This window comes from Microtus ochrogaster, chromosome 10 (assembly GCF_000317375.1).
Source record: "Microtus ochrogaster isolate Prairie Vole_2 chromosome 10, MicOch1.0, whole genome shotgun sequence".
In the NCBI taxonomy this organism is placed as follows: Eukaryota; Metazoa; Chordata; class Mammalia; order Rodentia; family Cricetidae; genus Microtus; species Microtus ochrogaster.
Window position 1 is genome coordinate 84,461,480 of NC_022016.1, and position 14,274 is coordinate 84,475,753.

Genomic DNA, 14,274 nt, shown 5'->3' on the forward strand with positions numbered 1-14,274 from the left:
GGAGCATCAGCCAGGCACGTGTAATCCACACTCGCATGACACAGAGCATCAGCTAAGCATGTCTGATCCACACACTACAGAGACAGAGAATGTCTAGACAGGGCGTTTTGAAACATTAAAAAAAGAAACAAAACAAAAAGAAAATGTGAAATAAATTAGAGGAACCACATCATTATGGAGTATGGAGCCCATGAGTACTACTAACACAGTAAACCAGCTCTGCTGATGAAACTGGAATAAATGCCTTCCTTCTGCTGCCCCCTGCAATGTGTCTACTGCAAAAAAAAAAAAAAAAAAAAAAGAAAAGGAAAGAAGAGAAAGGCCTTGCAAACAGGGTAGGGAAGCCAGGCAGGAAGCCCTGGCACACATACCTGGCCATTGGGTTGTAGGCCTGTGCCAGGGCCCAGCACGAGCGCAGGGAAGGTGATGAGGAGTCCTTCAGCAACTCCAGACTCAGCCGTCTCAGCCACTCCAGCCAGTCATCTTTGGAGACCCTTCTGGCAGCTCCCCAGGCCTGCGATACACATATGACAACAGGAAGCCATTAGCTCTAGGGCCATCACAAACCACTACCACCGATGTCACCATCATTCTACTGTGACTTGTAATTCATACCTGTAGTTCCTACAGAACATAAAAAAGATTTAATTAAAGCACATAAAGCAAAAGCTGGAGCCTCTGAACACAGCACAGCGTAGGAAAGGCCCGTTTGCTACCTGCTGGGGCTGGATTCACTCTGCGGAACAAGCATGGCAGGTCTGTTACATCCAGAGTGTCTTCAACAGAACCTAACGGACAGACAATGGCTGCGGTGCAGAAGTGAGCAGGGCACTCAGCTCTGCAGAGCTGAGGTATGGCTTAGTGCTTGAGACCCTCACGTGTGAGGCCCTATGCTCCATCCCTGGCCCCAAAGTATTCCTGGGGCCGCTAGGGCAGGAATGTTAGTGGAACATCAGACTCTGGTGTAGTGGCCAAAACCACACCCAGGACTCAAAGGCTTGAACTGGTCTCAGTTTTGTAACTTTTGGCTCTCTGATCTTGGGCAACTACTTAATACCCTGTGTCTGTCTCCTTATTTATAAAGTGGACATGCCAGCTTCCACACCACTGAGCATCTTAAGGCTTAACTAACAAGTGTAATAAACTTTAGTGGTGGAAATCACACTAGTGTACTAAGTGGGCGTTGTTCTCTGAAGCTCCAATCCTATTTGGAATCCTGACCCAGCCACTCACAGCAATAACACTGAGCTTCAGGCTCCTCATCTAACTGTATCCAGATGGCCTAGCTCAAACAGATGAGCAAAAAGTGGCTGCTATCATCAACATGGCATGGACCTGAACTATTGCTAGGTCCCCAACGTCTAGACTTGATCTTGAACGTGAGTGCTCCCTGCTCCATCTTCCAAGTGCTGGGAAAACACGCGAGCACTGCTACACCTCAAAACTGAGAGGATTTCATTCCTAGCACCACAGAAAAACAGAAGAAACTTTAAACAACTGATAAATACACTATCCCATTTCTGATTACATAATATATGGAAGCATATTTTTAGTTTCAACAAAATGAATTCAAGAGACAGCGATGGAGGATTTTGCTTAGGGTTTCTGAACTTGATCTGTTCTTGGGAAGATAAACTAGAAATTCCCCCTTTTGTCTGACTGTTGGCATTTATGTTTATTGTCTGAGTCCTGGGTAGAGGGGCTGGAGAGAGGGTTCCTTGGTTAAGAGCATACATTGCTCTTGCAGAGGATGGGAGTTTGGTTCCTAGCACCCACATTACGCAACTCACAACAGACTCTGACTCATGACTATAGGGAATCAGATGCCTTTTCTGGGGTTCGTGGATACCTACATGCATAAGCATACACCCACAAGCACATACACACGTAAGACATAATTTCTAAAATACTCTTAAGTGGAAAGGAAAGCCTGTAGAAATAAACCAGACCATAAGGAGATGTTTGCAAGGTAGAGCAGAGTTCCAGGGTAGGGTGGGTGCCCGGAGAGATGTTCTGCACCCGTGTATAACAGACATGCCGGCAGTCTCACCTCTGACCGTTTACCCTTTGCGAGGTGCTGCCCCGAGAGACGGAAAAAAGTCAGACACAATGGCCTAAATTCAAGATATTGACTCTTTTTTTTTTTAACAAAATAAAAGCTGATTGGACAGTTTAAATTCAAAGTAGCAAGAGATGAAAGTTCTGAATGAGAAAGGAAAACAGAGCTCTGCTCCCCAAGCTCCCTGGAAACAGTGGACCTGCCTTTTGGAGGTTGATGGTGCTGACATGCAGCTTCTTCATGGGTCCTGTTTCAACTGGTCCACTGGCCAGCGCATCTCCTTGGCCACTCCTCAGCATCCGGTGCTGGTAGATCAGAGGGTCTTCTTCCTCATCAGCAAGTGTGTACCCCTGCAAGCAGAGACGCACTGAGCACCTGACCTCCACCAGATGCCCCAGCTTACAAAACATTCACGAACTCGGGACAGTCCTGCCTGGAAGAGCCAGGATTTCAACAAGCAGAACATGTGGCATATACGTCCAAAATCACCACAGGCGGCTGAGCTCCCGCGGGGGTCACTGACAAACCTTTAACAGGTAAGTCCCCAAACCAGGCAAAGGCAGACTGAGCCGAATAAAGCGATCAGGTGCCCTGGGCACAAATGGCACACAGCTGGGCTTGCTGCCTGTTTTCATTCAGCACAAAAGATTAAGAACTATTATTTTTAATCTCAAACAAATACATGAGGATTGTGAGAACTCAAACCTCAGTGTCCAAAACACAATCTACTATACTAAGGTCAGGCTTTTAGTTCTGAGCTGGGTGCAGCCACTTTTCAGCCACATAGGCGGAAGTGAGAGACTTCAACAGAAACCATACAGAAAAACCACACAGCCAACACTGCTAAAGAAAACCACCTTCTCCAGAAACAGCTGCCAGGCCTAGCCTGGGCTAAAAGGCTAGCCTTGGCCTGTCCTTTGCTGTGAGTTTGCCAAGGAGAAAACCTCTTGGGACCTCAGTGCAAAAGGGCGCTCACTCACTTTGACGATTCTGCAGATGAGCACGTCGTAGCGCTGGTGATTGATCCGGTGTCGCACTAGGACTTTATTCACCATGGGGATGAAGATCTGGTACTGTACGGGAGGGGAAGACACTGGAAGCTGTTACTCTGGAGAACAGGAGGGCAGCTACTTTCTGGTGCTCGGCCGGCTCTGTGGGAGTCCCTAGAACTCATTTCCTGCCGCTGTAATGCCAGGCCAATCCCCACGGCTTCTGTCTGCTTTCCTCAGTGTCCAGGCCTCTTGCTCCACAGCCCATTTCCCCACTGACAGTCACTGACAGTTGTCATTTTAAAATATCAATTCTGTTTTTCCTGCAATCAAAGTCTCCCAAGCCTTCTAGTCTTGCTCACGGCAACTTGCACATGTCGGTGGGCCCTGGCTCCTGAAGGCTTATGACACAGCCCAAGTTCCCAAATCAGCAGATCTGGCCTGAGAGTTTGCATTCCTAAGAAGTTTCCAAGCATAAGGATCGAAGACCCTCTGATTCAGACTGAGGTCTCCCCACTACCTAACCCTGTCTCATCTAAGACCTTAGCTATAAGTATTCCCGCATCACTTTGGGGGTTACCTTGCTCTCTGGGGGTGCCACAAATGCTAGCTACCCACCTGACCCTGTGTACTTGGTGCTAAGAGTGTCTCCAGGTAACTCTCTGCAGCTAGGGAGACTGGAGTCAGCTCCCTGTTTAAACGACAGTGGTGGTGATATTTTGTTTGTACTGGAACAAATAAAGCTTGCCTGAAGATCAGAGTGCAGAGCTAGCCACACTAGTTAGCCATAGAAGTCAGGCAGCAGTGGCACACACCTTTAATCCTAGCACTTGGGAGGCAGAGGCAGACAGTTCTCTGTGAGTTCAAGGGAAGAGACAGGTGGTGGCTCACACCGTTAAACCCAGTCCGTGGCTTTAATCCCAGTACTAAGGCAGTGGAGACAGGGAGGGTTATAGCTGGGAGGAGGAATATAAAGCAGGAGGAGACAGGAGTGTGTGCCATTCAGAGGGTTTGGAGACAGGATCTTGTCTACTTTGGTCTGAGGATTCAGTAGAGGTAAAAGGTCTTTTTAGTGGCTGGCTCCTTTACTTCTCTGACTTTTCAGCATTTACCCCATATGTGACTCCAGGTTTTATTATTAAGACCAATTAGAATTCACACTTCACGACAGTACATTAGAAAAGTCTTCCCTGTCTCCCCTGCATGAATGGCATTTCTCCCTACTTTTACCCAGTACACTCAGGGTGGTGGGGGAGTGGCTACCACTCATTTTGCTTCCCTAAAAATATACTATAAGAATAAGGATTTGCTTTTCTCTTTTCCTCCTGAAAAAAAATTTTTTTTTTAATTTAAAATTTTTGGAGACAGGATCTCCTATGTCCCATGCTGGCCTCAAATTCACTCTGTGCTGAAGTGTTCTTCAATCCCTGATCCTCCTGCTTGCACCTCCCAAGTGCCACTACCCAGTTTTATGCAGTACTGGGGCCAAAACCCAGGCCTTCTTGCATTAGCTAGGTAAGCACTCCACCCCCAGCTATTTTCTGCAATCTCTAGAACAACACTTAGCCCACACAGGTGCTTCAACTAAAACTGGCTGAACAAAGGAAGAAGAACAATAAAAACTGAAATAATTTCATATTCTCTAAGAGTAGCCGAGACCCATCTCCTGACCTATGTACTAACGACTGGAGATTTCATAAGGTTTTCTTCCTAAACAAGGCAGATAACATGATGGGTCCATCCAGGAGTCCCATCTTACCTTCTTCCCCAGCTGAAAGACCAGCGAAGAGAGTGTATCCATGGCTGTGGAGCGCAGCTCGGGGCTCTGGTCCAGTGTCCGAACGATAGGGTGAATGATCCGGGAGGCATAGTCGGTGAAATCCAGGGACTCTGTGAGGCGGTCCACTGTCTCCAAGGCGGCCCTACAACAAGTGCAAGCTGAAGGCTACCTCACCAAAGCACCGAGGGATGGGAAGGAATGGCTCTGAGGTACTGTGGTGAGACGAATCCAAAATGAACCCACCAGGAGGGCGGCAACCAGATCTCCATAATCTGGGACATCTCCGAACTAAAATAATGGGAGCAGAAGTGAACAAACCCACAAAGATGGCCTGGTAAAATAGGGTGCTTACTTCCTCGATGGCAGCGGGACTTCGGGGGCATCAAACAATTTCACAATCGGAGGCAATAGCAAGTGCAGATAGTCATCCAGGTTGGCACCAAACAGCTGGATCGCTGCCAGCAGCTGCAAATGGGAGCAGGGGCACGGAGGTAATGACACAGGAAGGCATCAGGTAAGCCTTACATGGCTGGGGCGGTATATGAAAATTCAGAGCTCTGTGGGTTCTGAAGATCCCGTCACATGCTCTTGACTGCATTCTTTTTGGTGCCCTTTCCCCTTATTCTATGTGAGTACATGCTACTTTGCTTTCTCTGCTCACATGTACCAGGTGCTAGATACCAGGCTGGCTGGAGACAAACCTTCATTAGGACCAACCCATCAAGGGAGACAAACAGGAAGGACAATCAAGAGAGGACTGGGAACATTCTGGAAAGACACTGCACGAGCTTAGGTGTCCCTGTTCCCAGGAGGCTGGGAGCCCTGCTCACCTTGATGGAGACGATGCGGCCTTGGCTGTTGTCGTGCATGAAGACGCGCAGCATGTGTGGGATCAGCTGGGGAAGGTAGAGCTTAAACTCACCGCCAAGAGCCACCACGATTTGCTCAATGAGAAGAATGATCGTGCTCTGGATCGAGGTGTTCATGACCCAGAATTCCTGCAGAGGGAGACAGAAGGGCAGACCCAGGTGCTCATTTGCTGAAAAGGGAACCTAGAAATGAGATGGCTAAACAGGGCAGAAATGTATCGAGCTGTCTGCCCAGATGACCACTCCCCCCCCTTCCTCTCACTACACAGTCAGGCAAGGGGACAAAGGATACTGCACTTTCTAGGTGCTGCCTGCCCCAGTCCTCCATGCTGTGAGCATCCAGTCAATGCTAATTTACTCTGCAAGCCTCTCCTGCTAGACTTGGGCTGTGAGGGCAGAGACTACTCCACTTCACCTCTGACCTCTGGAGCCTCCCCGAGCACCTAGAAAACTCTAGTCATCAGACTGTTCACAGAATGTACATCTGCGTCACTGCATGAGCTCTGAAGTGCTGTGGGTCCACATGTTACTGGGGTACAGTCTTATTTCTAGCAGAAGGGAACTCCAGGGTTACCAAGATTTCATGCCCTTTCAGGATTTATATTTGGCTGGACAGTATCTGACACCTGTTCCCTAAAATCTGTCCATCAGGCTAGGGTACTGCAAAAAAGGAGGTACTTCCACACCCATGCAGTAACAATCCATAGACCGTACTGATACAGAAACCTGGTCACTGCCCCAGATTCTGCCTTGGAACTGGCTCAAGGCTCCTACTCCATGAAAAGCTGTCATCTTAAGTCACTTCCAAGACGGACCTACAGCTTTCTTCAGAGTGTCTAGAGCAGGAGACTGGAGGAACAGATACCCCGCTGCTGATGGCAGCGCACACCAACACCCAGGGTCTGAATAATGTACACGAGCAGTCAGCAGAATGAGGAAAACCAAACTAGAAAATGCTGCGTGAACTTGCTGTTGTCCTCTGGAAACAGTTTACTCTCGGTAATGACCTGCAGCTCTACAGGCCCTGCTTTGACTCATGTTCATTCACTGGACTGCACTTGCCTTCTTCAGAGAAAGCCGGGTCTCCCAACTATCACCACAAGCTCTTCACAGAGGTTTCTCTACTCAGAAGCCAGCAGCCTGCCGGGGGTGTGGGCTAGATCATTGCTTACAGACTGTTCTCTCCCTGGGCTCGAGGGAGCTCATTAAAACGTCCAGGATCAACAGTCAAAGGAAGAGCACCTGCTCTGTCTCCTCCGCTGGGACGGAACTAAAGCTGCATTCGGCGCGAGAGGCCCCTCCTCGAATCCCTGTGCACTGGTCTTTGAGGGAGGCGTGGGGTGACTCAGAGGGCTTCAGCTTCCTACCCTGAGCACACTGCTTCCGTCCTGTCTTCTCTTTTGGTATCAGCCCTGCTGCTTCCACCAAGCTAACTACAAAGTAACCCTCCCCACACAACCATCTTAAATTGCACAGGACAGTAGAAGATAGTGTTCCTATTATCGGGGAATCTTCTAGCACTTGCTTGATGTATGCTATGAAATGCTAAACCTGAGCCCTTCCTCAGCGCCACTGGAGTAGATGACTTTTATGTTTTTGGCGCTGCAGGGCAGACTCGTTACTCGGTGCCTGACCAATATTTCGGAGTCCTAGGAGAAGCCGATTCCCAATGCTCTTGAGCTGTGGGGTTTATGGGTAGTAAGGAGTGGTGGGCTTTTGTGGGAATCAGAAAGCACAGCCTCAATACTGAAGAGAAGCTGCTTTGCTGTGGGTTGGGCAAATAACTCAAGAATGTCTCAGGCAGAACAACTGTTTCAGGGTTTCTCTTCTGACTTCATCTCACAGTCTGTACTTGGGAGCGGGGAGCCTGAAGCATCAATCCCCGTCTACCCTGCTCCTCAGAATCTAAGCAACCAACCCAGTCACTGTGGAGCCCTTTACCCTACGCTCCGTGGAACAGCTCTGCCGTGCCCACCCTGTGAAGGAAAGAGCCATGCTATTTAAACACATTCTGGGCCTCCCTTGACCCAAGTGCAGACGGACAGAGAGCAGGAGCTTCTACTCACTCTCATGAGGGTGACTATTTCATCCATGTATGGGCGGATGTGGCTCTTCACGAAGGACACCAGCATTCCCAGCTGCTGGAACAGAAACTGGAACAGACAAGAAAGAGTTCAACAAGTTGGTACCAGAAGGACGCAGAACTTGCAGGCTTACCCAGAGATGGGAAAAGACAGCTACGGGGTTGGCTTCCACAGCATCCCAGCTACTGAAAGTATGCTCTGAGTAGAATTAAAACCTGCAGCGGGGAGGGGGTCTCACACACTAGGAAAGCCAGTTGTGGACGGCAGGAGCTCAGTGCCAGACTGGCTGGTTTACAGGGCCTTGTCACACCCTGGCCCTGCCTCTGTGGTGGGAAACTGCAGATGGCAGTGTCCCAGGTGCTGCCCCAGGCCGTAGGTGGGAAGCACCTGAGCAGGGAGCTGAATACTGCCATGCGTGATGTGACGTCAGGATTTTAAGTCACTAAAGACTTTAAAAAATGGGCATGAGGCCAGACATGGTGGCACATACCTTTAATCCTAGTACTTGGGAAGCAGAGACAGGAGGATCTCTGTGAGTTGGAAGCCAGCCTGGTTGACATAGCAAACTCCAGGACAGCCAGTACTAGACAGAGAGACCCTGTCCCAAAATAAAAACAAACAAACAAACAACAATAACACACCTGGTGTAAAATTGTTAGCCAACTACAAGTATAACTTGGCCTTAATTTGCTACTAATTACTTCCCAAAGTATAGACATGATGGTAAATACAGTCAGGAGATTCTGAGGTAGGTGTGTTTTGGAATTCAAGGCTAGACTGATTTACATAGTGAATTATAGTCTAGCCAGAGCTACATAGTAAGAACTTGTCACAATAAATAAATAAATATAAAATAAACTCATTATGGATGTTAAAATAATTTATTAGTAATAAATCAGTAACTTTTTTTTTTTGAAACAGTATCCATGTAGCCAGATTGGCCTTCACCTTGCTATAGCTAAGATGACCCTCTGACCTTCTGGTCCTCCTGCCTCTACTTTTCAAGTGCTGGATTTTGGGCATGCCATTACCATATGTAGCTCTCAATAAGGTCTTAAGATATCTCAAAGAAATTGTGAGCCAAAATGAGCATCAAACTTGGAGAGGGACTGGATAAGGAGTAAGGGGATTCTATTTAGGGCAGTATCGTTTTTAATTATTATTTTTGGTTGCTGTTGTTTTTTGAGTTTTGAGACAGGATTTATTCTGTAGCTCAGGCTGGCCTTGTGCTCAATCGTGCCACAAGGACATGTATTCAACTATGTTCATAGCAGCTCTTTTGTCATAGCCAGAACCTGGAAACAACCTAAATGCCCCTCGACCAAAGAATGGCTAAGGAAAATGTGGTACATTTACATAATGGAGTACTACACAGCAGAAAAAAATAGCGACATCTTGAATTTTGCAGGAAAATGGATGGAGCTAGAAAACATTATTTTGAGTGAGGTAACCCAGACCCAGAAAGACAATTATCACATGTATTCACTCATAGGTGGTTTTTAAACATAAAGCAAAGAAAGCCAGCCTACAAACCACAATCCCAGAGAACTTAGACAATAATGAGAACACTAAGAGAGACTTACATAGATCTAATCTACACGGGAATTTGAGTAAATTGGGAGCATGGGGCCTTGGGGGAGGGGAGGAGCAAGAATGGGAGCAGAGAAAAATGTAGAGCTCAATAAATATCAATTAAAAAACCTGCCATAACCAGAGTAGTTTTAACAGAAGGCTATGTGGATATGTTTAACATTAGAATTTATTTCAACATAATGCAACATACCAAGACATCAAAGGGGATTAAAACAGATGGTTATTAAAACAAGAGAAAGGTATTTGGTAAATTCAGTATCAATCCATGATTAAAAAAAACCAAAAGTCTTCTAATAATTTAAGACTATAAAGAAATGTTTAAGAGTCATAGCAATAATGAAAGTGTAACAGCAGCTAAAATCAGCGTGAAAATCAGAACCAGAGTCAAGACCTGCACACTCCTTCCACTGAAACAGCACTGCAAGGGAGACCCAGCAATCAGAAAAAAAAAGTAAGAAGCGATTTACAGTTTCAAATGAACAATATCCAAACTCCCTTTTTTTTTCAGTGTGAATTATCTAGAATGAAAATCCAGGAGCGTTGTAGCTAACAGAGCTAATGAGGATTTAATGAGGTTGGCAACTGTAGGAACAATGCACAAGAGCGAACTGCAAGCCAGGTGTGTGGCTCAACAGGCGCAGCGACTTGGTGGGTAAGAAGATCCCTTGAGTCCAGGAATCTGAGACTAGCTTGGGCATCATAGACAAAGATTGTGCCCCAAAAAGGTATTTTGTTTTGTTTTTTTAAAAAGCTTTCCCATACTTCAAACAGTCAAGAAGCAGTTTAGAAAGAGATGCTTCCCACCTGTAACTGTCTGTCAAACTGGTAACGGTCACAGAGGGAAAGGAAATGAACTGCACACCCGCAGGGTACACGCTATGACTAGCAGGAACTACAAGCTATCTTGAACCCCCAGAGGGAGGTTTGTTGCTGGTACACACATCATGCAGGTGGACAGATGTCATGGAACCACTCTTCATAGTCTAGAGTTGAGAGAAAATAAACAGCCAAGAGAGAAGAGAGGGAAGGGACGGCCACAGAAAAAGGCTGGCTAGGAAAAGGAACCAGAGAACTACAAAGTCATGATGCAGCCATGAGCTCAGCACCTGATGATCAAGGGTTACCGAGGAATACTAAAGCCACTGGGTGAAAGGCAGCTAAGGAACAGCACGGTCACAGTCCCAAGAGTGACATCCCAGATTACTATCAGTACAAAGCAAGGAGGGAAACCTTACAATAGAGAGATCTGCCAGACACTGGCCACGTGCTCCAGTTTGGGACCAACAATAATGGGACAGACTGACACCATCAGACCCAGGAATTACACAACTTCATCTACGTAGAACTGTCACTGAAATGTGTGGTTCTGCCTCCTTTTCATGGAGCCTGGTAGTAATCTCAGCTACTAGGAAGGTTGAAGAACGAGGATTCCAATTTAAGGCTGATCTGGGCTCAGGCTCAAAGTCAGCCAAGAGAATTTACTGAGCTCCTGCTTCAGAATAAAAAGTTGAAAAGGGGTGAGAAACAGAGTCAGAGAGTCAGAGTCCCTGCCTAGTAGGTCAGAGAGGCTGAGTTCAACCAAAAAGCAGTGTTGGGGCTGGAGAAACAGTTCAGTGACTAAGAGCACATCTTCGCCAGAGAACCCAAGTCTGACTACCAGCCTCCCTATCAGGCTCACGACAGTCTGTAAGTCCAGTTCCAGGGGTAGCCAACGCCTCTGGCCTCCCTGAGCACAGGTACATACACCCATATAGACAAGCACATCTACACACAATTTTATTAAAATTAATAAAAATAAATCCTAAAACCAAACAACAACAACAACAAAAAAAAAAAAAAAACAACAATGAGATTTAAATCCAGTCATAAAGAAGCAAGCAGAAACCTGTGCTGCAGTCCATTACACAACTGAACTACATTCCTGAGAACAAGGCTGTCCTTCCCACTAGGCTGTTCACCTTATAGCTACCCTGTGGGCAGGAAGCAGAAAACGGGTTGAGTCAGCTATCCATGCAGATGTCAGAAGCTAAGAGAGGAGAGGAACTGCTCTCAGCAGCAAGCAGGGTAGCTTCAGGAAGCCGAGGCACGGACAGAGCTGCATGCTGGGGTGCAGGGCAGAGGTGAGCAGGGAAGGTTTATGTACTTACTTCCCGGATGGCCCCGTCACACACCCGGATGACATTAAGGAACGTGGGCATGACTTGGGGCAGGAACTGCACACACTTGAGCCCCAGGGACTTGAAGATGAAGGTGATGGCCTGAACCACCATGGTGTGGTGGTGAGAGAGGGACTGGTCTCGGAAGATCCGCATCAAGGCCACCATGGACACAGCTGGGTAGAACTCATCCAGGGGCAGGTTTCCCATGTTGACCAGCATTTCACTGGTGCTGTAGTCAGCTAGAACAAGGTGACAGGGCTCTGTGTGAGGCTAAACATAGTTAACAGCAAACAAAGCCCTGTCAGAGACATTAGCATGCAGATAGTCTTTCTGCTGCCTTCTGACACCGCTGTGAATAGGGAGCACAGGGCCATTAGGAGCCGATGAATAGGCTCTCCCCGTCAGGAGCAAAACCCATTCTGGCTTTTCTATTACCCAAACCACCAAAGCCTGAAACAGTACATGATGGGTTTTCTTTAAATTGCTAGGTTTAAGATAGCTCCTCAGCATTACAGTTCACAACTTCATAGCTGAAACCATCAATAAAAATAATTACCCCTCCAAATGAAAATAAAGGGAATTAAATTAGGCAAACATCTGTTCCACAGCTGGCTGGTCCCGCAGGGAATGCAGGCAGTCAGCAGGCATATGCCAAACCCTGAGCAGCAAGGACTCTGTCCTGGGACAGAGCCATGCAATGAGGACATAAGACATGGGGCAGTGAGAGACTGGATGGCGGGCGCTGCTGAGGAAAATGGGCACCTGGCCTGGTCCGAAGTGTAATAACCCAGAAGGGAGGAGGGATTAAAAACAAAATGATCGCACCTACAGAGATCTGGGGAAATTCACATTCTGCTACAACAGTGGGGGAAACCACTGTTTAACTTCACTGTCATAAACAGGCTCGCCCCAGTGTACGGTGGACTAAGACTAGAAACTCATATTCCATCTTCTTTCCCAAACCCTCAGGCTTCTTGTCAAAAGGCATTGGGTCTCTAGTGTCAGACTGGGAGCAAAAAGAGGCCCCAGGTCTTATGGGGGCTACTGGTCTATGCACTGATTCTCTCCAAAGAAACAGACGAAAACAACCAGCTTCCCCTCCCATGAGTGCCAGGGAGTAAAACACAACAAAGAGGCACTAACAAAGAGTGAAAGAAGAGGGTGATTCCTAGCTCCCTCACTAGTGTCAATTAATGTAGACCTAGGCTGCTAGCTCTCGACAAAGACTCTGGGAAGATGTGAGGACTTACAGCTGTACTGGGTATAGCATCCATGCTGGATTCAGGGAATAGAGGTTTATCATTCAGAGGTTGCCATGAGATTCAATATCTATCATTTCAATTATCTGACCCAACACTCTTTCTATTACGGCCAGGAAGGTTTTGTGAGCCCAGACTTGGTATCTCGGTTTCCGACTTACAGGAATCCTGACTTGACTTGGATTCTGACAGGCTGACAGCCGAAGCGTCCCGGGATTGGTCAATCATGCCAATGTTCACTTTGTGCTTGTAGGGATCCAGAGCCCCAAGGAGCCCTAACACTCGGATAGCCTGGGTAGGGAAGAAAAAAAGATAAATACTCGCCCCAACATCTGATGACAACAGAGTTCATGGTGCATCTCTCCTAGCCCATACGCCACACCTCACACGCAAATGACTGTCTCCATCAACAGAGCAGAGACAGAATGGAAGCCCAGCCCAGTGTGGGCACACCACTGCCACCACTTCCTCTCTCCACTGTCCTAGTCAAATCTTTGCAGACCAGGGGCCCGTGCTGTCTACCTCTCTCCGTGTGCCCTGGTTCTGCTCAGTCTTCAAGAAATTCAGCAGCACCTCGAGCAGAGTGGGGTATTTCCTGTAGGGCTCCACCACATAGCCGGTGCTAGCTACCAACTGTCCCAGGGTCCACAGAGCCACCTGAATGGACAAAAGGCCACATGTTTATTGAACCAGTACAAGAAGGGTAAGCACAGGCACACTCTTTGTACAAAGAGTGTAATGGAAGTGCAGAGCCGATCCGAAGAACTCCATTAATTCACCAGCCATGAACGGAATCCCAGAATATAAAAATAGCTGATCAAGCATGGACCTACAATCACAGAATCAAAAGTAAAGAGTAGAGGTGGGTGTCAGGGCTCACATCTGTACTCTCGGTACTAAGAGGCTGGGGAAGAGGACTACCTCTAGTCCAAGCCAGTTTTACCTACACACTGAGCTCCCGGCCAGCCTTGACTACAGAGGGAGACATTGTTTCAAAAACAAAAAACTGTACAGTGTTTTCCCATCTTTCTTGGAGGAAATGTAGTTCTTTTATATCCTGAATGACTACCAAGAACTACAGGAAGAAATTAATGCTGTTCTTCATTTTAGACAACTCCTCTCACAACCTCCAGTGGCTGCGGAGAGAGGGAAGCCAAGAGCCTCCACAGGCAGTGTCCAAGCTTGCTTCCTCCCTCCAGGAGCTGGGGCTGCACAGACAGCATTTTCCTTCATATACAGGAATGGTGACGCTCCTCCCGGACACCAACTGCAGGGGACTGGCCAGGAGGAGAGCCTGTTCTGAGAGTCTTCTCTTTCCACATTCAAAAAAAAAAAAGCTGGGCGATGGTGGCACACGCCTTTAATCCCAGCACTCGGGAGGCAGAAGCAGATGGATCTCTGTGAGTTCGAGACCAGCCTGGTCTACAAGAGCTAGTTCCAGGACAGGCTCCAAAGCTACAGAGAAACCCTGTCTCGAAAAAC

At 47.4% G+C, this 14,274-nt stretch overlaps 1 protein-coding gene across 1 annotated transcript in view; it reads right to left on the reverse strand.

Moving 5' to 3' along the window:
• Mtor (mechanistic target of rapamycin kinase) overlaps positions 1-14,274 on the reverse strand; it is a 104,139-nt gene that overhangs the window by 70,503 nt on the left and 19,362 nt on the right. The window contains 10 exon segments of the mRNA XM_013348604.1: positions 372-514; positions 2,263-2,409; positions 3,040-3,132; positions 4,808-4,970; positions 5,181-5,293; positions 5,659-5,826; positions 7,764-7,850; positions 11,522-11,772; positions 12,954-13,083; positions 13,315-13,510. Coding sequence (XP_013204058.1) covers positions 372-514; positions 2,263-2,409; positions 3,040-3,132; positions 4,808-4,970; positions 5,181-5,293; positions 5,659-5,826; positions 7,764-7,850; positions 11,522-11,772; positions 12,954-13,083; positions 13,315-13,510 — 1,491 coding nt within the window.